The sequence below is a fragment of the Mustelus asterias genome, chromosome 5 (genome assembly GCF_964213995.1).
Source record: "Mustelus asterias chromosome 5, sMusAst1.hap1.1, whole genome shotgun sequence".
Taxonomy (NCBI): domain Eukaryota; kingdom Metazoa; phylum Chordata; class Chondrichthyes; order Carcharhiniformes; family Triakidae; genus Mustelus; species Mustelus asterias.
The window spans coordinates 97,976,829-98,002,947 of NC_135805.1; the positions used below are offsets into that span (position 1 = coordinate 97,976,829).

General features: G+C 40.2%; 1 protein-coding gene across 2 annotated transcripts in view; it reads right to left on the reverse strand.

The window, feature by feature from the left end:
* Positions 1 to 2,904: 2,904 nt before the first annotated feature.
* Positions 2,905 to 26,119, reverse strand: part of atad2b (ATPase family AAA domain containing 2B) — a 133,050-nt gene continuing 109,835 nt past the window's right edge. Inside the window, exons 25-28 of one of the 2 annotated variants that reach the window (XM_078213086.1) lie at positions 18,384 to 19,154; positions 13,855 to 13,979; positions 5,403 to 5,531; positions 2,905 to 4,865 (exon numbers count right to left, since the gene is read on the reverse strand). In XM_078213086.1, coding sequence (XP_078069212.1) covers positions 4,824 to 4,865; positions 5,403 to 5,531; positions 13,855 to 13,979; positions 18,384 to 19,154 — 1,067 coding nt within the window. In that variant the 3' untranslated portion in view covers positions 2,905 to 4,823. Of the gene's footprint in view, positions 4,866 to 5,402; positions 5,532 to 13,854; positions 13,980 to 13,999; positions 16,905 to 18,383; positions 19,155 to 26,119 lie in introns of those variants that run through there. The other variant, XM_078213087.1, reaches the window with a different exon arrangement.

Genomic DNA, 26,119 nt, shown 5'->3' on the forward strand with positions numbered 1-26,119 from the left:
CTCTGTGGAGTTAAAGGCACAGTTTGTAAGAATGTGCAGTGCCAAGGAATCTGGGGGTTTCAAGTTCAAGACTTTCGAAGGTGTCAACGCATATTGAGAATATTCAACATAGCAAATGGGATCTGGACTTCATTAGAGATATTGGCCAGAATTTTACTGGCCCGTCCACCACAGGAATCGGAGTGGGCGAGGGGTGGACCATGGAATAGTCTGTTAACCTTGGGCAGGATTTTATGGTTTCGGAACAAATGAGGCCGTAAAATCCTGCCCTATGTGCCTCACCCACCGCAGAGTGGCAATAAGAGCTGGATTTCCACTTCGCTGCTACTTTTTTTTAACCTTGAAATCTTTCTGATCCTTTCTCATCCAACCTTCTGACTCAGGCCAGGTGAGAACTGTGCAGGTCTGTGCGCTCCCTGGACCAAATGCTTCAGAGTCTGATGCAAGGAGGCCATGCCACGTTTTCTACTGGAACCAGGTAGGTTCAAAGGTCCACTCACTTACCCACTTTCAAGCCAGTGAGAAAGTAGGTTTTGTCAGGTAAGTGGGTATAATTTGGGTGTGGACTGTTGGGCACTCATGGGGTTATGAAGAGGGGAGCTTGGATTAGGTTGTACCTGGGGAGATGGGAGGGGGGGGGGGGGCTAGTCAGGGCTTGGAGGGAGTCTCGGGGCAGGGGTGCAGTAGTGCCATGGTGGACAGGGGGAGGGAATCCCTGGAAGTTAGGGGGGGATTGAATTGGTGTGGGACTGTACAGTAGTTATCCAGAAGCGAGAAATGGTTTTAATTATTCTTCTGAGAGCTACTGATGCAATACATTAGGAACCATCTGAAGTTTGTGATTTAAATCACATTTTGGTAGTGCCCAGTGCAGGGCAATTGCCCATGGGAAGTTTGCACTTCCTTGATTTGATTTATTGTCACATGTATTAACACAGTGAGAAGGAAGTGCAGAATGTAGTGTACCAGTCATAGCTAGGGTGTAGAGAAATATCAAATTAATGCAAGGCAAGTCCATTCAAAACTCTGAGCAGCAGCAGGGAAGAAGCTGTTCTTGAGTCGGTTGATACGTGACCTCAGACTTCTGTATCTTTTTCCCGAAGGAGGAAGGTGGAAGAGAGAACGTCCGGGGTGTGTGGGGTCTTTAATTATGCTGGCTGTTTTGCCGAGACAGCAGGAAGTGTAGACAGGGTCAATAGATGGGAGGCTGGTTTGCGTGATGGATTGAGCTACATTCACGACTTTTTGTACTTCCTTGCGTCTTGGGGAGCAGGAGCCATACCAAGCTGCGATACAACCAGAAAGAATGCTTTCTGTCATGCATCTGTAAAAGTTGGTGAGCGTCGTAGCTGACATGCCAAATTTCCTTAGTCTTCTGAGAAAGTAGAGGCGTTGGTGGGCTTTCTTAACTATAGTGTCGGCATGGGGGACCAGGACAGGTTTAGTGATCTGGACACCTAAAAACCTGAAGCTCTCGATCCTTTCTACTTCGTCCCCATTGATGTAGACAGGGGCGTGTTCTCCTTTACGCTTCCTGAAGTCGATGACAATCTCCTTCGTTTTGCTGACATTGAGGGAGAGATTATTGTTGCTGCACCAGTTCACCAGATTCTCTATCTTATTCCTGTACTCTGTCTCGTCATTGTTCGAGATCCGACCCACTACGGTGGTGTTGTCAGCAAACTTGAAGTTAACCTTAAATTTTGCTGTGCAAACTTTACCTGGGAACTTTGGGAAGGAAAAACTTTTGTTTTTTATTTTACACAGTGGGTGACAATGAACTGAAATCCTGCCCGCAAGGAAGCGGAAGGCAGAAATTTGAAAGGCAATTAGATATGCATTTGAATGAAATAGACTTGCAGCGCTGCAGGGTTAGAGTGGGGGAATGAGGCTGACTGGATTGCTCTACGGGAGCTGGCATAGATTCAATGGGCCAAATCTCTTCCTCCATAATTTGTCTTGCATTCAAGCAAAATGTTGCTTTCCATAAATCACGGGGATTCTTTGAAATCTATGGAAAAGCCAAAAACAAATAACTACAATTTATGAGGAAATGTTAAAAGTAGGAATATTGTCATCTGCAATATCTCTAACAGTTCAGCCAATGTAATTAATTCAATACTTCATTCTTTGTTAACCTGCTTAATTTAACCAAAATATCTGTGTTAGCCTTCAAGCAATTGTTGACTTAATTTCTGGGCAAAGAGATTGACAGAGAATGAAGAACAAACATTTCCCATTGCCATGGTCTTACTATAAAGCTACTTACATTGTAATGGTCATTTTTTTCACAAAAACAATTACCTTTCCTTAGAAATGTAGCTTGTTTGTTTCATGTTTTAAACCATATTTAGACAAGGTCATGAAAAGGTATGCCTTATTTTGTCACATATACTTTCATGTGTAACTTCGTCAACAATTAATTTAAAGACCTGATTGGAGCACATATCTTTTGCGATGTTATAGAACAGGTAAGTAATCATGGAAATTTATCTGAGAACTACTCCAAAAGAAAAACTTTAGTGATCGATTTACACAATCATTTAAATAAAAGGAGCTTTTACTTTGCACAACAACTTAGAAGGTGGTGCACTGCAACAAGGAAATACATTCCCATTTCTAAATTAATGCATGTTGTTATTAATATACAAGTCAACCACCAACTTGCAGCAAGGAAAAGATAACCACTGAATTGTGAATCACCTCAAGATGATTTGTGTCACTCCAACATTAACTTTGAGAAAACAGCATCTGATCCTCAAACTCCACGATTTCCATGACATTCCTGCATGCTCACATCAATTGACCACAAAACTCAGCAAAGAAAGTGAAGTCCATTAATCATTAGTGCAGGAACCCTTCAGATTGCATAGCTTTTCTACATTAATTGTAGTCACGACAATATTCTTGCTTCTCACCTTTATTCAAGTATTTCACAGCAGTTGGCTTACAAATTACAGTAAAAGTATTCCAAATTCCAAAGTTTAAAAACAAAACATTTAAATAACTTATTATCTCACACTAATGTGAAATTCAAAAAATGGAAAGTCATTTTAATACAATGCGCAATAACTATAGAATTCAATATATAGCATAGTTAATGTTGCAAAGCTAAGCAATCAAACAAAAAATAGACACACACCTTTATATGAAACCAAAACAAGACACCAATGACTAGGAAAAGAAATGTACAAATACAACAGCCAATGCTGCTTTTCAAAGGAATTCAAGCTTATATTATGATGAATCCCATGTTCATCTACATGACCTGGCATTCCCATATTCAGTGGAGGTGGGATTATGAAACACGTGACATAAAACAAATGCAAAAGACAAAATACATCCTCTGTTGAAAGGAATCTAGATAAAACAAGTTGGCATGGGGGAAATCAGGTAAGGGAGGAGATTTAAACGATTATTAAATTTGGTACAACACACGTAAAAATATTTTTAGGTTTTGTTTGATGCTACCAATGCTGCTACTGGCACAGGACGTAAAATTGCAAATGGAATAGAGAACAAACAATTCATTTCAAAAACAGTAAGGATGCAGCAGTTCCTGAGACCTATTTAACCCTTTTTAATCAGAAACGTGCTACAAAATTCAGCTTTTTTCAACAAATGTACAGTTTGTAATAACAATTTCCCAAATTTGTTCCATAAAAAATGCTGTTAGTTTAGTGTAGTTTAGATTGTAAAATACCCTCTTGCAGTTATACTTCTTCAATAAATAGGTAAGGAAAACATCACTGTGAAAACGTACGTCAATGAAATTCATGTGAGTTCCTATTAGTCTTATTAAATTTCTATAAACTTTTATTTCTCTACATTTTAAATAGATAGTCCCAAGCAGTCATTTTACTGAAATTTATTTAAGTTGGGAGTTCAAGAATCAGATGGGAATTCTGAAGAGCACTTTGGATTACTGCAGTTTCTTGAAGCCAAAAATTTGCAAGTTGTATGAGGAACTGCAAAAATGTCTCATCAAGTACCTTAGCTTTAGAAAGTAAACTGTAGTACGTACACACTACTTACAGTATTCAGCAAACACTGATGGTAACTGGTAAACTGTGTGACTGAAAAAGCTGAGGTAGCTCAACATATAGCTGCAGTAGTCCAAGATCACTGTTCTTTTGTGAGTATGTTTTGCATATTTTGTTATAATGCACCTTATCCTGTGAAGAGGCTGTAGTGGATGTTTGGATAGTGGGTTTTGTAGCACTGGACCTGCAATTGTGTTAATTCTCACATTGTGTGCTTAGAAAGAAAGAAAACAAAACACCAGCTTCAGTTCAGAAATAAAGCCTACACTATGATAGCAGTCAGTGGCTTTAAATTACTCTCAAAATTGCATCCAGTTACTCCAGCAATTTATCATGACGCAAGCATCGACAGGGTTTAATCCACTACAAAATGAACATTCAAAACTCCAAAATCCATCAATATAAAAGCGAATCTTAAGCTAAATGTTGTCAAAAATTAATAAAATAGGCTGAATCACTCTATCCAGTTTCTTAAGTTATGAAGTTCTGCTCCATTGCATTCAATGATGGCAAGTTAACGTTGGGGAGAAAAACCAATGAGAACCACCTTTATATTTTATAGCACCAGACTGTGCAACAGTGATGGCAAGTGGTTTTGAATGTGTAATCTCAATCATGTCCAGTTTGGTTCTGTAGGCTGGTCTGTTCCAGGTACCTGAGACAATAGCACCAATTCACAAAGAGAGAGATTAAGACCTAGGCTCTGAATGTTGCTGAATGGCTCAGAAGGCTGCTTCCCTGCAAGCAGTTTATATGATGAACCTGCTCCTCTTCAAAGGTTCACAGGAATGTCTGAAAGGTCTTTAACAGATTCTCCATTTCCTACATCAATTAAAATCATAAAAATGTATTAATAAGCAGCTTTCAAACTGCACCACACTGTTATAGTTTTGCAGTGGAATAAACACTGACATGAAATATAAAAATGAAGGGCGAGAGCATTCTTTTCAATGCAAACTATTTTCAGCATTTAACTTAAAAAAGGTAATTCATTTAAATTCCCCAATCATTCCACCTGTAGAAAATAGATTTCAAAAATAAAACCAATTATCTGCTCAAGTGAAAAAGACCCATGTAGGAAGTTTCATCAAATAACAAAAACACAACCTAGAACCCCAGTATATCTATAAAACGGTTTAATGGGGTGAATGATATTTTAAAGTTCACAGAAGGTGAACTACGGTAGGTTTCATGGAGTGTGAGCGTCTCTCTCTCTCTGTCTGTCTGTATGTGTGTCTGTTTCCCACTTATGCGCACCTGACTTGAGAAAGAAAGCCCAGGCCATAATATTTCTGTTCGCCCAACTGTAATTAGTTACCTTAAAGTGAATATCAAGTTGAACTTAAACCCACTGCTTACCTCAAGCAAATGGGATTTGTCATATTCTTTGCGATGACGATAGATGCATTGACTAAGCAAAGAATAAAGCTTTTCGAGTTGATCAACCGTAAAATTATTGCTCTTCTTAGTGGCCAACTGGAGAACATGCTACAAAAGAAAATTCAAGTCATCTCGTTAGGTTCAACTTCCTGCAAACCATAGATGACTTCAGAACAGGAGTCATGATCTTCTAGAGTATGAGATCTTCAATGATTACACTATTGACTTCAAAGTCCTTCTGATCAATATTCATCAATTCTTTTTTACTAACTATTCCACAAACTTCTAACAGAATTTAAATTTTAAAAAGTCAGTTAACTAAACCCTAAATATTGGAAAACTGATGCTGAAACAATCCATTCAACCTGAAATTCATGCAACATCAAAAATATAAACACTTCCCATGGATAGCAGCTTCCAGAAAGGACCTCAGCGGAATTATTTACTTCTTGAGACAGAAAGCTATCAGCAAATTTGAATGCAACTAACATAAAGGCACAAATTAAATTTGAGGAATGTCATGCATCATTGTCAATGGCTTAAAACATATAATCAACAAAGCTTTGAAATAGATTATCTGCAACCATCTTCAGCCAGATATACTGGTTGGATGATTCATTTCAGCCTCCTTCTGGGGTCCCCAGCATCACAGAGGTCAGTCTTCAAATGATTCAACACACTCCACGTGAAATCACGAAATGGATGAAGACACAGGACATTGCAAAGGCTGTGGGCACTGACAAAATTCCAGCAATACTGCTGAAAACGTGTCCTCCAGAACGAAGTAGGCCCATAGCTAAGCTGGTCTAGTACTGTGACAACACTGGCATCTACCGACTATTATGGATAGGAGGGCATTAATTTAAATGGCACTAATTTCTCCTCTCACCACCTGTTTTGATTTGCTTCACTCTTTATAAATGGTGGCATATTTTGGTTTTGGTGCGATTCAATTTTCCACGAATAATCCCACAACAAACTTGAGATACAATGAACTCAAAGGGTTCATTTATTTGCACGCATTCAAATGTGCAGATAGTAAAGAGAGGGAAAAAGAAATATTTAAAGTAGAGATCACAAAGAAATATTGTTTCACATGGCTTCCAGAATCCCGAATCCAGAAGCAAAGTCTAATTAAGTATTTATTCCATCACAGAGATCAGTGCTGAAAACCAATGTTGTAGAATTCACTTTTCTGGTGGTATGGACTTCACAAGATGAGACGGGCACAGAGATGAATCAGTCTTGTCAGCAATGGTACAGAACTTCCAGCAGAAGCAGGGTAGGTGAGGTCAAGTGTTCAAACCAAGGCCAGAGCTCATATGGTATGATGCTAAACAGCAGACTGAGCTATGCAGCTCAGCAAGGCGCTAATTTAACTAGCCAGCAGCTTAAGTCATGTGTCATTACCTCATCATAAGGTCTTCAACAAAGGACATTTATCCTGGACCTGGAATTCAGCGTGGTCTTCAGGACTACCAGTATGGGTTAAAGTGAATGTTTGAAAGGCCATTGTCTTAAGATTCTCCATTGCAAATACAAAAAGGCCTTCCACGCAGCTCCTTTTGAAGTTGGGCTGTACAGTTCCCAAAGATAATGAGGTGTGAGATTTCTGAAACTGCAAAGTGACTTCAAAAACCCTCCACAAGTTATAGTTATACCGAGAACAAAGACGACGGTGCGGTTGTTGGAGGTCAATCATCTCAGTCCTGGGACATTGCTGCAGAGGTTCCTCAGGGTAGTGGTCTAGGCTCAACCATCTTCAGCTGCTTCGTCAATGACCTTCCATCATAAGGTCAGAAATGGGGATGTTTGCTGATGATTGCATCACTCAAAACCCCTCAAATACTAAAGCAGTCTATGTCCATATGTAGCATCCATATGCAGCAAGATCTGGACACTATGAGGCATGAGCTGATAAGTGGAAAGTAACATTCGTACCACATATGTGCCAGGCAATGACCATCTCCCCATGATATTCAACAGTATTAACATTGGTGAACCCTCTCTATCAACATGCTGGGGGTTACCATTGATCAGAAACTGAACAGGACCAGCCATATAAATACTGTAGCTAAGAGGTCAAAGGCTGGGAATTCTGCAACAGGTATCGCACCAGCTGACTCCACAAAGCCTGTCCACCATCCACCAGGCACAAGTTGGGAGTATGATGGAATACTCTTCATCTGATTGGATGCATGCAGTTCCAAAAACACTCAGAACAAAGCAGCCCACTTGATTGTGAACCCATCCACCACCTTAAACATTCACTCCCTCCACCCCCACTGACGCAGTGTCAACAGTATGCACCATCTACAAGATACACTGCAACAACTGAAAGCTACTTTGACAGCACCTTCCAATCCCTCTACCACCTAAAAGGACATGGGCAGCAGATAGAGAAGATTACACCAGCTGCAGGTTTCCCTCCAAGTCATTCAACATCCTGACTTGGAAATATATTGCCATTTCTTCACCGGCACTGGGTCAAAATCCTGGAACTCCCTCCCTAACAGTACTGTGGATGTACTTACACCACATGGCTTGCAGCACTTCAAGAAGGCAGCTCATCACTACGTTCTCAAGGGCAGTTAGGGCTGGGCAATAAATGCTGACCTAGCCAGCGATGCACACTCTCCATGAAAGAATTTTAAAATGTGCTGCAGCATTTATACTAGGTGAAGCTTGAAGGCTGTTTGCCTTCATTTGAGGCACTTGCCCAAACACAAAATTGGCCTCGCAAATCTGTTGCTGAAAAACAGTCTTCTCCTTTGTCAAACTGACTTTACTGAGGAAAATCTGGAAGCAGCTGAAAAGTAAAACCTTAAGTCAAATGCATCAGCTAAATTACAAAGTCTCTTTTTTCTTCTCTCCTTTCTAGAGAGGAACTGACCTAATCTAGGTGGTTGCAAAATTGCAGCCTAATCTCCCTTCCTGCCTAACAGAAGACAAATAGACGTAAACATTTCTGTAACATGTAAACAGAAAGAAATTAGTGAAAGTAATGGTGGGCTCTTTAGAGACCGGTCAAATTACAATGCAGAATAAGAAGTGACAGAGATATTTAAGTGCATCTGTTTACAGGTAGAAAACATTATGGAAATAATGGGGAACCATGGGTCTAGCAAGAATGAGGAACTTAAGAGTTCAGTATAAGAAAAGAAATAGTACCGCAGAAATTAACGGGATGAAGTGACAACAAATCCTTGGATCCAACACCTGCGTTCTTGTATTTTAGAGGTAACCTCAGAGGTGGTGGCTGCGTTAGTTTCGATCTACCAATATTCTAAATTCTAAAACAGTTCCCAAGAATTGGAAGGTAGCAAACACGATTGTGTTGTTTAAGAAATGAGGAAAGAGAAAACAGGGAGCTAAAGACCTGCTAGCCTACTATCAGCAGTTGGTAAAGTGCTGGAATCTATTTAAGGACATGACTGTGGATGTGGTATACTTAGATTTCTCAAAAAAACATTCGATAAGCCGCCCCCACAAGAGGTTATTACATAGAGTTAGGGCTGATGAGATTGGAGATGGATTAAGGATTGGTTAACATAGAATCATAGAAACCCTACAGTAAAGAAAGAGGCCATTCGGCCCATCGAGTCTGCACCGACCACAATCCCACCCAGGCCCTACCTCCATATCCCACCCACTAATCCCTCTAACCTACGCATCTCAGGACACTAAGGGGCAATTTTAGCATGGCCAATCAACCTAACCCGCACATCTTTGGACTGTGGGAGGAAACCGGAGCATCCGGAGGAAACCCACACAGACACGAGGAGAATGTGCCAACTCCACACAGACAGTGACCCAAGGCGGGAATCGAACCCAGGACCCTGGAGCTGTGGTTACCGTGCCGCCCATAAAGAAAACAGAGTGGGAACGAACAAGTCAGTTTGGCAGGCTGTAACTCGCAAGGTCCAGTACTCAGACGGTGATATTTACAACCTATATTAATAAATTAGAGGCAGAAATGAGTGCAAATTATCCAAATTAATATAGGAATGTAAATGATGAGGGGGGCACAAAGAATCTACAGGGAATGCTGCCAGTTGCAGAAGCTTGAGCATCACTTGAGCTCTGGAGTTCAGAGCTCGAACAGTGACTGGGGTCACTGTGGCACATCCGCAAGGCTGAGAGCTACATGGGTAATATGTTCAGAGAAGTGGTCACACAGCAGCTTAAGGGCCTGGAGACAGAGAGGGAATGGGTGACTACAGCCAATCCAAAAGAACTAGGCAGATAGGGCAGCAGTCTCATTCAGGAATTGTTTTTCTGTTTTGGAAGCTGCTAGGGGTGCTGATTTCTCAAGATGAGTGCAGTAAGAACCAGGTTTGTGGCACCACTCGCAGCTTGGCTGTACAGGAGGGGAGGAAGAAGGGGAGAGCAATCATGATTGGCAATTTATTAGTTAGGGGAACAGACAGACGTTTCTGTGGCCATAGAATGTGGTCTTAGACATGACTCCAGGATGGTATGTTGCTTCCCTGGTGCCAGGGTCAAGGACGTCACATAGTGGCTGCAGGACATTCTACTGGGGAGGGTGAACAGCCAGAGGTCGAGGTCCGCATTGGTACCATGATTTAGATAGGAAAGGGGGGGTAATGAAGCCCTGCAATGATAATTTAGGTAGCTAGGTAGAAAATTAACAAGCGGGACCTCAAACGTAATAATCTTCAGAATACACCCAGCGTCGTGTGCAAATAAGCACAAAAATAGGACGATATGGCTGGAAATGTGTGGCTGGAAAAATGGTGCAGGAGGGAAAGTTTTAGATTCCTGGGACACTGGAACTAGCTCTGGGGGAGATGGCACTTGTACAAGTGGATGAATTACCCCCGAACAGAGCTGGGACTGAGTTCCTTGCTAATGCTTTTGGGAGGGTTTTAAACTAACTCAGCACGTGTGGCAAATATTAGAGGGGAATACCAGGGTGCATAAAATGCTGGAAGAAACACATGGCACTAATATAGAGAATAGTATGTTAATAGGTGAATTTGGAGTAAGGGATAAATTAATGAAGTTTAAATGAGGGTTACTGTGCATGTATGGGAAATCAGAGTGTAGTAAATAAGATTGGGGATAGCAAATAAGATCAGGGAGTTACAGACACAGATTGTGTTGTGAAAAGATGGAACGGGATTCTCTGATCGCATTCGTCCCACGACCACTGCCAGCAAGAATGGAGAATTTGGTGCTCAGCCAGAGATCCATTCACTACAGCAGGAACGGAGAATCCCAGCCGTGGGCGAATTTAGAGGTTTTCGGCAATGATTTTGTAGTGATAACAGAAGAGCAGGACTGAGTGTTAAATATTCCTGGGTACAAAGCGAAAAGATACGAAAGGATGGCAGTATTGGTTAAGGAGAGCATTGCATATCTAGAGAAAGACAATGTCCCAGAGAGTTCAAGGACAGAATCAATTTGGCCAGAGTTAAGGAACAAAAAGGGTGCAATTACATTGCTCGGTGTAGTCTTTAGACCGCCAACTAATGAGAAGGCTTTAGAAGAACAAATCTGACGGAAAATTACAAAGAGATGCAAACATTATAGTGTAGTTGTAATGGGGTATTTATTTACCCGAATGTAGACTGGGACAGTGATAGTATAAATGGCGGAGGAGAGCAAAAGTTCCTAGATTGTGTTCAGGAAATTTTTCAACAGTCGTATGTGCCTTATTCTTCAAAAAAGGTTGCACTGTTGCGCCTGGTTCTTGGAAATGACGTGGGCCAAGTTGATCAAATGCCAGTGGGGGAACATTAAGGAGACAGTGATCATTGTATTGCAAGGTTTAGGATGAAGATAGAAAAGGATAATAGGCAATCCAGAGCAATAATTATTAACTGTGGGACTTCAGTCAGGCAAGACCCGACCTGGGCTGGTTGAAATGGAATGAAAGTTTGGCGGGAAAAACTGTAGCTGAACAATGGGCTACCTTCAAAACAATGGTCTGGACAGAGATTTGCCCTAGGGCAAACAAATCCAGAGCCCCCTGGATGAAATGGAGATAGAAATTAAAATAAGAAAGAAACAATGTGCTTATGACAGGTTTCAGGTAGAAAATACAGTTGAGAACCAAGAGGAACACACAAGATTCATAGGGGAGTTGAAAAAGCACATTAGAGAAGCAAAGAAGGATTATGAGAAAAGATTGGAAGCCAAAAAGGGAAATCCCAAAATATACTGTAAGTATATAAATAGTAAAAAGGTGGTAAAAGGGGGAGGAGGACTGATTAGGGACCTAAAAGAAAATTCACACATAGAGGCTGGCGGCATGGCTGCAGTATTAAATGGATGCTTTGCACCCATCTTTAACCAGGTCATTGGTGACAGACAAGGAAACCCTATCCCTGGAAGGGTTCAAAATTGATAAGGAGCAAGTGTTTAATAAACTGTTGCTACTCAAAGTTGACAAGGCACCGGGACTGGATAGGATGCAACTAAGGATATTGAAGGAATTGAGAATGGAAATTACAGGAGTGCTGGCCATAATCTTGTAGTCTTCTCTAGACTCAAGGGAGGTGCCAGAGAACTGGAGAACTGCAAATGTTTCGCCCTTTTCAAATAAGGCTGTAAAGGTAGCCCCAGCCAATAAAGACCAGTTAGTTTCACATCAGTGGTGGGCAAACTTCTAGAAACAATTATTTGCGATCGAATTAGTCACAAGGAAAAATGTAGGTTGAGTAAAAAGAGCCAACATGGATTTCGAAAGGGGAAATTGTGTTTAATTAACTTCTGAGTTTTTCGAGGAGGCAACAGAAAGGGTCAATTAAGGCAGTGCTGTTGATGTGGTGTACACTGGACTTTCAGAAGGCATTTGATACAGTACCACACAACAGACTTGTGAGAAAAGTTATAGCTCATGGAATAACAGGGTCAGTAGCAATGTGGATACAAAATTGGCTGAATAATAGGAATCAGAGAATAATAGTCATTATTGGGCGGCACGGTAGCACAGTGGTTAGCACTGCTGCCTCACAGATTCAGAGACCCGGGTTCGATTCCTGGCTTGGGTCACTGTCTGTGTGGAGTTTGCACATTCTCCCTGTGTCTGCATGTGTTTCTTCTGGGTGCTCCAGTTTCCTCCCACAGTCTAAAGATGTGCAGGTTAGGTTGATCGGCTATGCTGAATTGCCCCTTAGTGTCCCAGGATGTGTAGGTTAGAGGGATTAGTGGAGTAAATTTGTGGGGTTAGGGCCTGGGGTGGGATTGTTGTCGGTGCAGACAGGATGGGCTGAATGGCCTCCGTCTGCACTGTAGGGTTTCTATGATTTCTATGTATATTTAATGTGATTTGTAGTGGTGTTCCCCAGGGGTCAGTATTGGTTTTCACTATACATATTAGTGATCTAGATCTTCAAAACAATTTTCAAAGTTTGCGGAGGATACAAAACTTGAAAGTTTTGCAAACTGTAAAGACGACAGTGCGGAATTTCAAAAGGATGTAGATAAGTTGGTGGAAGTTGGGAAAACGTATGCATTTGGAGCTACCTGGGTGTCTTTGCCCATGAATCAGCAGGTTAGCACAAAGATACAGCAATCAGTAAGACAAATGATATGCTGGGTTTCATTACAAAGGGCTTTGAATACAAGAATAAAGAAAACTTACTACAATTACACAAGACATTGGTGAGGCCACACCTGGAATAATCTGTGCAGTTCTGGTCTCCTTCCCTAAGGAAGGACATAATTGATTGAGAAGACTAGGCCTATATTTCCTGTGCTCCAAAAGCCTGAGAGATGATTCAATTTAAACATATAAATTCTTATGGGACTTTTCAGGGTAGATGCTGCAAAAATGTTTCCCCTAGCTGGGGAAACAAGAACACAGGGTCAAAATCTTAGAATACGATACAAGCCATTTAGAACGGAGTTGAGGAAAAATTTCTTCACTCAAATTGTTGTCAATGTTTGGAATTCTCTATCCCAAAGAGATTTGAATAACTCAGTTTTTGAGAATTTTCAAGACAGGTTGGTCTTTTAAGTACTAAGGAAATTAAGCAATATGTGAATAGCGAGAGAAGGTGGAACTGAATTTGAAGGTCAGTCATGATCTTGCTAAATTACCTACTCCAGCCCCTATTGTTTATATTCTTACATAACCCTTCTAATAGCAAAAATATAAGTTACTATATGGTTAGGGGGAAGAAAGGTGAAAAATATAGGCACAGAAACATGATAGATGATTATATAAAAATATATATATATATATTAAAAATATCGTAGACAGGTATTCATCCTATGGTTCTATTCATTTGTGTATAGCTGCCTCCATAATACACAGAGAATAAAAATATTGATTAATATTCCCTCCTCTTATTGTATTCTTAAGAATTCATTAAAGTTTACCAAAACATGAGTCCTAGAATATTTTTGCAAATTGATAACACCTCCACAGGATATCAGATATTAATCAACTACTAGTTACCTTTAGTCGTACATGGTCCAAAATGATTGGGGGGATAGGTTCTGAAGAGTCTTCCAACACCTGTTCCATGTGCACTGTCTTCTGTTCTACATGTACTGAATGACCTGGTTTCAACCTGCCCAAAACTGAAGTATGTTTTTAGTAAATACATTGAATTTTTTTTAATCCCAACATCCAGAGGTGATGTAACCTTAAAGTTTTATGTACTCAAAGACAAATCCTCTCTTTCAAGGAACACTTCAGCAATAGACAAAGACATTTTGACTTTTCAACAGATACTGCAAAAGTCATTGCAAAATCTTGATCTTTTAAACTCTGGCCAAACCCAGTCTTAGGAGGCCTTGTAATTACCAGCGGGCAGCTTCCCTGCCTCTGAACCAGAAGCTCCCTGTTCAAGTCCTACCCAAGAACTTGATGGCCAAGGAAGGTGCATTCATAATGCAGCCAAACAGGTTTAGTATCAACTTATAAAATCCTTCCAACATGCCAATGGCAGGTGGTAAGATCAGGAGAGACCCCTGATCAGCCATGCTTGATTGCAGAGTGGAGCCCCTCTGGTGACATGCTAGTGACCTCTTCCAAGAAAAACATGGCAATGGAAATAAATGAAAGTGTGCTCGTGCACCACAAGGTGTAGGAGAGAAACAACAACAGACCCAGTATCAACCTATGGATGTGAACTCCTGCAAAGAGCCCCCAATTTGTTATGACCCTAGAGACCGATAACCTTTTTTTAAAAAATTGAACTTCCATTTAATAGCTGAACAGATGACAAAATTTCATATTTTAAGATGTTTACTGTAACAGACTAAAAGCTAGCTCTATTAACTAAACTATATTGTCAGCAATTTATACTTTAAACTACAAAACAGAACTTTTTAACCCAACTGAAAAAAGTACTATCAAGAATACGTTACAATATCCTTTAAGTAGTCATTGAATTATCCCAGAATCAGTCCAAAATGATTCTTAGCTGTAGAGGGTCTACTTTTATTCTTTACATTTCTCAGCTTGGTAACTTTTAATCCCATAACTGTCCATGATGAGAATATTACAGGAGATCCTTCCACTAGTGCAAGCTGGGCGAGTTTTCTAGTCTTCTTTTAACTCCTCACCAATTTGGCCTTTTCAATCCAAGTGTAAGTTTCCACCTGCATTTCATTCTGATGAACCACGGAGACTTTTGACCTCCAGCTGCTCACTCTCCTGGATCTGGGGAGACTAACCTGTCTATGATATTCAATTATATTTTCAGAAAGCCTGTAATCCGATATGACAATGTTTCCTCTGTACCTTTCCTATAATCTCGAAGCTCATTGCCATGGCAAATGTGAATCACGTGGGCCTTTGAGTCAGGTAGATATACTGATTAGCTATCCTTGAGAGCCCGACTCTCTTTCATGTTGGAACTAAATAGATAGTTAAAAGCACAACTGTTTACAACCCAACATTCTCTTCACTTTTCTGGGACTTGGGAGACTCGCATTCTATCCACTGCTAGCAAACAAATGACTGCCATCATTTCAAGGCATAAGCATCATTCATCTTCTTCCCAGTAATCTCCAACAATCAAAGCTGTCAGACAGCATTTAAAACAGGTCACTTGACTCTCCTTCATTTTAGTTTAAAGACAAACAATCTTATACCTCATAACTGTAAGAATTATAAAATATTTCCTTAATTGGGCTTATCTACCTTCTTACTTTTAATCTGTTTTCCCAGTCCACTTCAGCCAAATTTGTTTTCCTACCTTTGTATTTGCCTTTATTTAAGTTTAAGACACTAATTTCAGACCCACGTTTCTCACCTTCCAGCTTAATGTGAAATTCTACATTTCACGATCATTTTTATCTGAGAGGATCCTTGACCAACAGATCAGTAATCATTCCTGTCTCATTACATATTACCAGGTCTAAAATTGTTTAGTTCCACAAAGATACTGCCCCAAATACTTTATGAACTTGGCTTCATGGCTACCTCAACCAATTTGATTTGTTCAAACTATATGAGAATAAACCCATGATTATTACAGGCCCTCATTATTTCTTGATTTATGCTCTGTCCTACAGTGTAGCTTCTATTGCTGCTCCCATTGACTTCTTTTATTTGCTATTTCTCATCTCTACCCAAACTGATCCTACATTTTCATCTTCTGAAGCAAGATTATTTCTCACTACCGATCTCATCCTTCATTAACTGAGCTACTCCACCTTATGTTCCTATCCACCCATCTTTCCAAAATGTCAAGTACTTCTGAATGTTCAGCTCCCAGTCTTGGTCACCTTGCAATGTCTATCAGATCATGTCATACCATAAAATCATATTTCTTGTTACAAATGCTGTGTGCATTCAAATATTGAGCTCTTAATGACAGACAAGCTGATGGAATGGTGGCAGAAGAAGTGTGAAGTGATGTGTTTTGGTAAGAAGAACAAGGAAAGGCAATAAAAAATAAAAGGATACAATTCTAAAAAGGGTGGAGGAGCAAAAATCATTGAAAGTGGCAGTGCAGATTTGAAAGCAGTGAACAGGCACATAGATTCCTGGGCTTTATTATAAATAGACACTGAGAATAAAAAATCATGGATGTTATGGACTGATTAGACTTCAGTTGAATATTGCACCCAATTCTGAATGCCGCACGTTTTTTTTTAGGGGTGTGAAAAATTGGGAGTGAGTGCAAAAAAAATGAGAATGGTCCTAAGGTGAGAGACATCAGTCACATGGAGAGACCGGCGAAGCTAGGTCTGTACTTCCTGAAGAGAAGGTTGAGAGATTTGATGAACATGTTCAAAATCTTGAGATGGCTGGGCAGAGTAGATTGGTGTTCAAAATCTTGAGATGGCTGGGCAGAGTAGATTGGGAGAAATTGTTCCCATTGGCAGAAGGGTCAAGATTATAGATTACTGATTTAAGGTGTGGCTAAAGGAACCAGAGATGACATCAGGAAAAGCTGTTTTACTCAGCAAGTGGTTAGGATCAGAAATGTGTTGCCTGACAGTGTGGTGGCAGATAAAATCATGGCTTTCAAATGTGAATTGAATAATTGTCTGCAAAGAAAAGAAATCCAGTGTTACACGGAAGAGAGACATCAGAGTTGTTTTCATAGAATCGGCACAGACCAAATGACGCCCTTCTGTGCTGTATCCATTTTATGCTTCTAATTATCTTTATTAAATTACCTTTCTCTCTACTCACCCAATTTGATGGGGAGCACTCTTAGGTTTATAACTCTGCCCTTCCTCTCACACTCTAATTATCGTTACCCCTATTGCTACTCTACACAATTGCATTGTCCTTTCTCTTTAATTTCCAAGATTTCCCCTCAACATGCCCACACCACCATTCTCCCACTACTTATTTTAACACAGAAACAGATTGGTCCAGATTTGACTATGAATTAGATAAATTATATGAAGATTACCTTTGTCTGAAAGGTGTAAGGATGCAATAATCAATTTCCATTCCAGTTCCCATCAAGGATGGGTTCATGGAAAATAAAATCACTGTTAATTTTGGCAAATATGCACAGAGAGGTTTTAAAGGCATTGAGCCTGCAAAATGGAAAATTCAAACTATTATAACTGCAATTTAAGCAAATTGCCGGACAGATTAGAAGCAACTCTACCTTGTAGCTCACAGGTACTGACACTATACACATATAATGGAAATGTGGATATTCCTTGAGCCCAAATCTTAAGTCAAAAAAATAAGCTAAATTGATTTTAATTGACATTAATAATGTCCAGCATTGTATTACAAGGCTTGATTATATTTTTGCAATAAACATTTAGCCTAATGATTTGAGCCATTTTCAAATTAGCATTTATTTCCTCGTCAACTCACTTTTGAATCAAACACAATTTGTACTTCAAAAAGCTAAAAATAAATGAGCACAAATGAACAGAAATTTCCTTTCTCTCCACATCTAGATGGTCCTCCCTAGTTAGGTGCATCATAGATGGAGGCATCCATGTAAAGTTTCGCTACTCTGCTCTAATGATTCATAGGTGTCCTCTACACTGCCTCAATTCCAATCTCAAAAGCTGTGACTGTACCCTGTGTGCCACTTCCACTTTTCACATCAGCAAGATTGAATATGTAAAGAGGCTGACTCATTTATTAGGAGGCAGCCTATGATTATCATATATATAATTTTTGTACATAATTGTTGCAATTCTCATCAGGAAAAGACTTATCTTACTGGTGTGGGTTGGATTTAAATTCTGAACTCAAAGATAAAACAGTAGCTCCAAGTCAGTCAGCTTGTCATCCATAAACCTATTTTACATTATGTACTTCATGTCAATGGTCTACTATACAATAGACTGTTGGAAGTCAGCTTTATATTATTTTATAGTACACAGAAAAAAAAATGTCCTAGCGCAAATCTATCTTACTGGAGTGATGACTGTAAAGTGAAATTAATTTACAACTGACATAAACACAAATTATACATTACAGTAACTTCAGACATTCAAATCTGTGCATTACACATAAAGTGCCTATTAGTAAATTAAAAAGATTACCATCTTTTTCAGGTCCTAGTGATTTTAGATCAACATCTTCATTTTGTGAACACTTTGTTGCAATGGCTGCCTGTGCTGCACCAGTGACAGTGTGAGAGCTATCTTCAACCAGCTGCTTTTTGTCTTTTTCCATTACGGGTAACTTTGAGTTTGGCACAAGCTGAGTCATGGACTCCTTGGTACGTTCACGTTCCCTTCCAGGTTCATGTTTTGCATCAGACAAATCATTACCAGGTGCAGGATTACCAGATGTACACGTCCTGCCAGCCAAACATTCTTGAACAGATTCACTTTCAGCACTTGCCATAGATTCATCACTCCACGTACACTCATTAGGTACCAACGCCTTGCCAGGAGTGCACGCATCATTAGGTACACACTGTTCTCCTGGGGCAGCGTTTGTTTTTCTTTTGGAAAACTCATTATTCCCATCTAATTGATAGCCTGCACAGTCCTGTTTTCCTGTGGATTTGAGAGCATCTCTCCCTTTTTCCATTGTACCATTTTCAAGTTTATTTCCCACCTGGGCAACATCCATGATGTCACACGACGATTCATCATTGGTCAGGGAGAGATCGCCATTCTCGTGGTAATCTGTACTCACTTCGAGTTCTCCATTCTCTGCTAGTTCACTTTCTTCACCTTGGTCACCATCATGTTCATCATTTTTAATATAATCATCTTCTTTCTTGAGATGGATCACCTTCCTTGGCTTCTTAATAATACCTCGACCCCATTTGGAACGCCGACGCGGTTTCCTTTTAATGTGAACTGTTGAGTAACAGGAAATAGAAATGATCAATACTAAAGTGAGATGATTCATTTGATATTACTACTGCATTCCTAATCGCCTTCAGTGTTTACCAGTAATATGCCCCATGGAGCAGCAAACCAACTCGATGTTTTTCAGCTGGCTACCTTCAACATTAATGGATCATAGCTTTGTATGAAACAATTCCCTTTCAACATTTTTGTTTATTCCAATCTAGATCCATGTCATGAACAGTAACATGCACCAAACATAGTTCTACGAAAAACTCAGTTGTAAAAACTAGGAGAAGTTGATTAAGATTAAATGCGTTTTCTTCTTATTGTACATTTAAAAAGTTACCAGCTAAGTTCCCAGGAGACCAAAAGAATTAAGGCACTCCTAAAATTCCATGCTAAATATTAAATTAACTGCCCAAGGAGTCGCACTGCTCCACAGAGGTACACATGCACCAAGTTTCTTTGTTGCTGTGCTTAACGCACTGTCAGCATAAATTAACCAGCTGCTGATTTATAGTACAGACGGTATACAAAGTAAGTTGCCTTCACAACCCTCTAGCTTAAACCAAGTTTTTTTGGCATGTCCTCACCCAAATAGCAGAAGTTTTTTCCAGGTTTTTAAAACAGTAATGATCATTGAGAAGGTTAATTTTAATTTAGTTTAAAATTTGTTTCTGTACCCAAGGTGGAAGATCGGGTTGCTAAAAGCATTGCTCATCTGTTAAGTGAGCAAAATGTTTAAATTACTATGGATCCAAAAGCTGCATTTTACATAGTTGTGAAAAGAACCATAAATGTAATACCAGGAACAACTTGTACTTATGTAGCATCTTCAATAGAATAAAATGCCCCAAGGAACGACACAGAGGCATTATAAAACAAAATATCACACCAAGCTACATAGGGAGATTTTAGATCAGATAACTAAAATTGAGATCAAGTTTAGGGAAATAATTCCAGAATTTAGTGTCTAAACAGCTGAAGTCAAAGCTGCCAATGGTGGAAAAAGTAAAATTGGGGATGTTCAAGAGGCCAAAATTAGAGGGGTGATGAATGATTAGGTTCGAGTCACGACATGGGCAGCAGAGCTTTGGATGACCTCAAGGTTGTATAGGGTACAATGTTGGAGGCCAGTCAGGAGTACGTTAGCATAGTCAGGTCTAGAAGTAGCAAATGCATGGATGAGGCCTTCAGATGCAGAAGGGCTGAGGCAGAATCTGGGGCTGAGGCAGAATCTGAGACAGGTCATTCAGGATGTAAAATTAGGTGGTTTTAGTGGCAGCATGGATATGTAGTTAAAAGTTCATCTTGGGGTCAAACATTACACAGAGGTTGTGAATAGCAGGTTTAGCATCAGGCAGCTGCCAAGGAGAGGGATGAAATAGGTGGTGAGGGAGTGGAGTCTAGAGTGCAGACTGAAGACAATGGCTTCAACTCCCTAATATTCAACTGGAGGACAGTTCTGCTTATCCAGTATTGGATAGTGGATAAGCAGTATTTAGAAAGTGAAGAGTTCAAGGGAGGTAGCAGCAAAGTTGAACTAGGTTTCATCAGTGCACGTGTGGAACCTGCTGTGTTTCTGCCAAGGTGAAGGATGAAGATGAGAGCCAAGGACAAGTTTTTGAGAGACACCAGAAGTAACTATGTGAGAATGAAACGAGAAACCACTAGTGGTGATTCTGGGGCATGATTAAGTGAATGCGGGTGGAACGAGGTCACTAGGCAGTCACACCCAGCTGGATGGAAATGGAGGCGCTCTGGAGGAGGATGGCGGATCAACTGTGTCACAGACTGAACACAGTTTGAGAAGGTTTGCCTTTTGTCACTGTCACATAGGATGTGATTGTGCCTCTAATAAGAGCTGTTTTGATACTGCAGCAGGAGTAGATCTCTGTTTTGAAAGATTCAAACATGGAGTTCTAGAAAAAAATGCTCAAGTAAAATGCTCAACATGATCAAAAACTTTTGGGGAAAAGAAGGTTGGAGATGGTGCAGTAATGTGCATAGACAGAGGGGTCAGGGGTTGGGTTCTTGAGGAGATGAGTAATGATGGCAATTTGAAGGAAACAGGAAACTAAGGAGAGAGAACCATTAACAAGGTCAGCAAACATGGGAGTCAAAAAAGGAAATTGGGTTTTCATAGTTAAGTTCGAATTGTGTCAGGAGAGCAAGAAGTAAATCTTGTGGATAAGATGAGCTTGGAGAAGGCATGTGGGAAAACAGAAGAGAAGCTATAGAACCCAATGTATCAAACAGAGAAATCTATAAGCTCCTCACATTTGTCGCTGGCTGTGAAGGTGGAGATGATAGGGAAGAAAGGTTAAGACAATGGTTGGCAATACTGAAAAAACAAGAGCTGTATGTGCATTTCATGATGACTCTACAATAATAAACAATTTTCGTAGATGAGAGAAAGGGTCGATAGTGCTGTATGTGGCCCAGCTCGATCTGGCACTTAATGGTTAAACTGGTTTTCCCAATATCGGTTCAAGTCTGCCTTCTTTGGACATAAAGGGATGGAGGCGAGAGCCATATAATGAAATGTGATCTACTTCACTTAACTCTCTAACAGTGCGAGTAGAAATTTTATCGTGGATTACAAGAGTTAAAAAGGTTTTTTTCTTTTAGTTCAGTTTTATGTTCTGGGATATTAAGAAAGCATGCTGGGTAGAGCAAGGAAGTTTCACTGTTCAAGTAATTTGGTGGGTTTAAAGTCGATTGGCATTGGAAGAGATACTGAATACTAGTCAATGAATTGTAAAACTATAAATCAACAATAAGTTATAAAATATAAAACATGTTCAGCATTTGAACCATGAAATTTAATGACAAATTAATTGATCATTAGTGAAATTTAAAACTAGAAAACTGATTATCTCAATAATTAATAGTACAATAGATAACTGCTTTGGTTAACTAGTAGCAGCACAGGACACAGTCACAGAAACAGAAGATGACAGCCATTCTATTTTAAATTTGGTATGAGGTGGACACTTAATTGAGAACTCATTTTAAATGTGTGTCAGCAGCATTATAATAGGTATCTTCAATGTTCTTGTCCAACACAGAATTGCACAAACAGTGTTACATAATATACTTAATAGTATATGGTTAAACAACTAGTCCACATGTATTACAGCTTCTGGCCACTGGATGGCACTATACAACAAATTCCATTCTTAGATCTCAATGAGAGAGTTATGGGCTAGATCTTACTCAAAATGGACAATTCACATTCTCCAAACAACTTGCGTCAAAACTTGCCCGAAAACCACAAGCTATTAATGGTGCAGCACAGAATCTGGTGTATACATGAACTGTAGGATCAACACTTTACTTCCTTAACTGATGAGATTTAATTATTTAGAAACCGGAATAACTGATAAAGTCTGATTCGATAGAGAGAGGAAAATAAGGAGGGCAAGAAAGCTTGGATTAAGAAGGAAGACAGTATGGAAAATCAAGAAAAGATTAGAAAATTAACAATTTTAAAATCTCTTAATAATAAGGGATGAAACTCTACAAATTAAACTGTTCAATTTCTGGGCCAAAGATGTTGACTGCTATTGCATTAACAATTGCAAAAGGTACTTTATGGTGTTAATTATCAGACTCAACATATGCTGAGTTCAAAAGGCAATCATAGTGCAAACTTACCAAGTTCTCAAAAAAAATGAGAAGGTTACGTGTGAGATGTAAACCAACCAGATTCTTAATTCATGGCATATTTAATTTCCTGATTTGCACAATGACAGCAGCTTGGGCATGAACAAGCAATTATTGTTCCAGTAAAATATGGCCAGCGTGATTTTTTGTTTGCAACTCCTTAAGGTCTGACCAAAGGTCATCAACCTTAGTTCCACTTCCCTCTCCACAGATGCTGCCTGATCTGCAGTGTTACCAGCATTTTCTGCTTCAGTTACAAGTTCCTTTTGTGCTGGGTTGAGGTAAGTAAGTTTTCAGGAAGTTGTTTGTTTGAACTTTTAAGTTTGTTTTATATATGTAGTTTGTTTTCTTCTTCAACTTCCCCCATCAGGACAGCTTCTCCACCAATGCTCTGTGAAAAGGTATTTAATCTAAGAGTCCCAATCCCATTTGGACAAAATTACAAAGGTGTAGTCAAGAAGGGGAGAGATCAGTTGGTTGGAATTTGGCCTAAGGCTCGAGCTCTAAAGAGCAGAGGGTCTAACTAATTTTGCCTCTGAAGACCCCATGTTATCCCAAACCAGGGATAGTGGCAAGCAAATGACCAATACCAGAACCAAATCAGTTTGAGCATTCATTGAAGAATTCAAATCACTCCAGCAAATGGGCAAGGAGAACAAAATGGAACCGGGAGGCAGATATAACTAATGAGGCCTGGCAGATGAAGAGGAATTATCCATTTATTTTTGCACATTACTGGTCCAGGTTCTACAAGAGAGATTAATTTCTCACAAGCCCACTGTTGACTGTTCACTTCCTTCTGCTTACCCCATCAATTCTCCTCTCTCCCGCACTGATCCCCAGCTCTCCCCATCAGTTGCACTTGGAACAGCAGTACAATATCGATACAAACAGATATGCATTTCGCTGGGCTCCAATCCCATTCTGGTACACCCAAATGTCCATCCATCTCTCCGTACTCTACCATCTCTTCATTACACCTCCGAACCGATTATCATACTCTACATGCTCTTTTCCTATGGTCTGTCATCCTCTTTTACCTCTGTCACCACCATAACTCCATGTCTACAACCTCACAGTGATTAAGCAGTATGTAAAGAAAAACTTCTGTGAATGTGTGGGTGCATTAAAATGACGGATGTCATTGTTCATGAACAGTGCTGGCAATCAACAGTCCAATTTCCCATGTAAAGTTCAGTGTCATCTAAAGTTAAAGTTTATTTATTAGTCATAAGTAAGACTTACATTAACACTGCAATGAAGTTACTGTGAAATTCCCTTAGGCGCCACAGTCCGGTGCCTGTTCAGGCCAATGCACCTAGCCAGCGCGTCTTTCAGAATGTGGGAGGAAACCGGAGCACCCGGAGGAAACCCACGCAGACACGCAGAGAATGTGCAAGCTCCACACAGACAGTGAACCAAGCCAGGAATCGAACCCGAATCCCTGGCACTGTGAAGCAGCAGTGCTAACCACTATACAGTGCTGTCTCAACTTATCTTGAAGAAGAAATTAGATATAGCTCTTGGGACTAACGGGATCAAGGGTTATGGGGGGGGGGGGGGGGGGGGGGGGGGGGGAAGAGGCGCGATCAAGATATTGGTTCAGATGATCAGCCATGGTCAAAATGAATGGCGGAGCAGGCTCGAAGGACCCAATGGCCTACTCCAGCTTCTATTTTCTATGTTTCTATGTGTTAGCTGAATATTTAATCTTAAAGACTTTTCATAACTAAATCCAAACATGTTTATACATGTGTATCATTTAGCATACAAAACTCAAGAGTTAGATCAGACAATACATTTAGATGGGAAAAGCTTAAAACAAAGGAATTCATGCGAGAACAAACCCAGTAATGATAACAAACTGATAAGGTACGAACATAACCAAACAGTGAAGAAAGGAATACTAAACTTCAAAGAATAATTTCATTTTGGATGAAATACTACTTATTTGGGTTGGATTTGGCAGAGGTTCTGTAAATTTTAAATTATACAAAAGACAATATCCAGCAACGTGTTGTTCCTTTGGAGACCAAGGGGGAGTGATTTTTGCCAGCTGCTTCAGGAGCTAAACAGTCTCTGAGGTGGCCAGATGCAGTGCTGGTTTAGCCCGACACAGTGGTTAGCACTGCCTCACAGCGCCAGGGCTCTGGATTCGATTCCGGCTTGGGTCACTGTCTACGTGGAGTCTGTGGTGTCTGCGTGGGTTTCCTCTGGGTGCTCTGGTTTCCTCCCACAATCCAAAGGACGTGCTGGTTAGGTGCATTGGCCTTGCTAAATTCTCCCTCAGTGTACCCGAACAGGTGCCAGAGTATGGCGACTAGGGGATTTTTCACAGTAACTTCATTGCAGTGTTAATGCAAGCCTACCTGTGACACTAAAAAAATTTTTCAAAATTCACCGGGGGCACTGCTGCCTCATTGCTCCAGGGGCCCGGGTTCAATTCCCTGCTTGGGTCACTGGCTGTGCGGAGTCTGCACGTTCTCCCCATGTCTGTGTGGGTTTCCTCCAGGTGCTCCAGTTTCCTCCCACAGTCCGTAAGACATGCTGGTTAGGTGCATTGGCCATGCTAAATTCTCCCTCAGTGTAGTCGAACAGGCACCGGAGTGTGACGATCAAGCGATTTTCACAGTAACTTCATTGTAGTGTTAATGTAAACCTACCTGTGACACTAATAAATAAATTTTAAAAAACCTTATATAGCACAAGAAACCATTTTGATAAAGGAAATGAAGGCATGCTAGGAATGGCCCCATTGAGGGACTGATTACCAATTAACTGTTAGCAATTGCTAACATTTTGGTGGATAGCATTTGATCTAATGCCTTCTCTGAAATTGACCAGCTGAATACAAATGAATAAGTTGTTATTGTGGATTTTGATCACTCATTAAAAACACCTTTTATTGCTCAATTGCTGTGAAGAGAATTTCTGAAACGCACAAGACTTTTTGGGACAATATTCTATCAACATGTATTCTGGGAATTCTCTGAAAACTTCAACTAAAGTTAACTGCCATGTCACACTACCTTACCAAGTACCATAGAAGTCACCAGGAGAAAAGGAGTGCATGGTCCTGGGCATCTCACTAAGATATGCAGAAGAGATTTGAGAAGGACATGAAGCAAAAACAAAGCAACACCAGCTGCTACAGGGTGCAAGAAGGATGGGGTGGACTGTTTTACCCACACCCTCTCCCACAGCTACAGGATACCTCTCCTCCCGGATCTCCCTGCCAGTGCTTCATCCAAGAACCTGTGAGCCCTTTCTCTCTATCCCTGAGCCATTCTGAAACCTGCCAT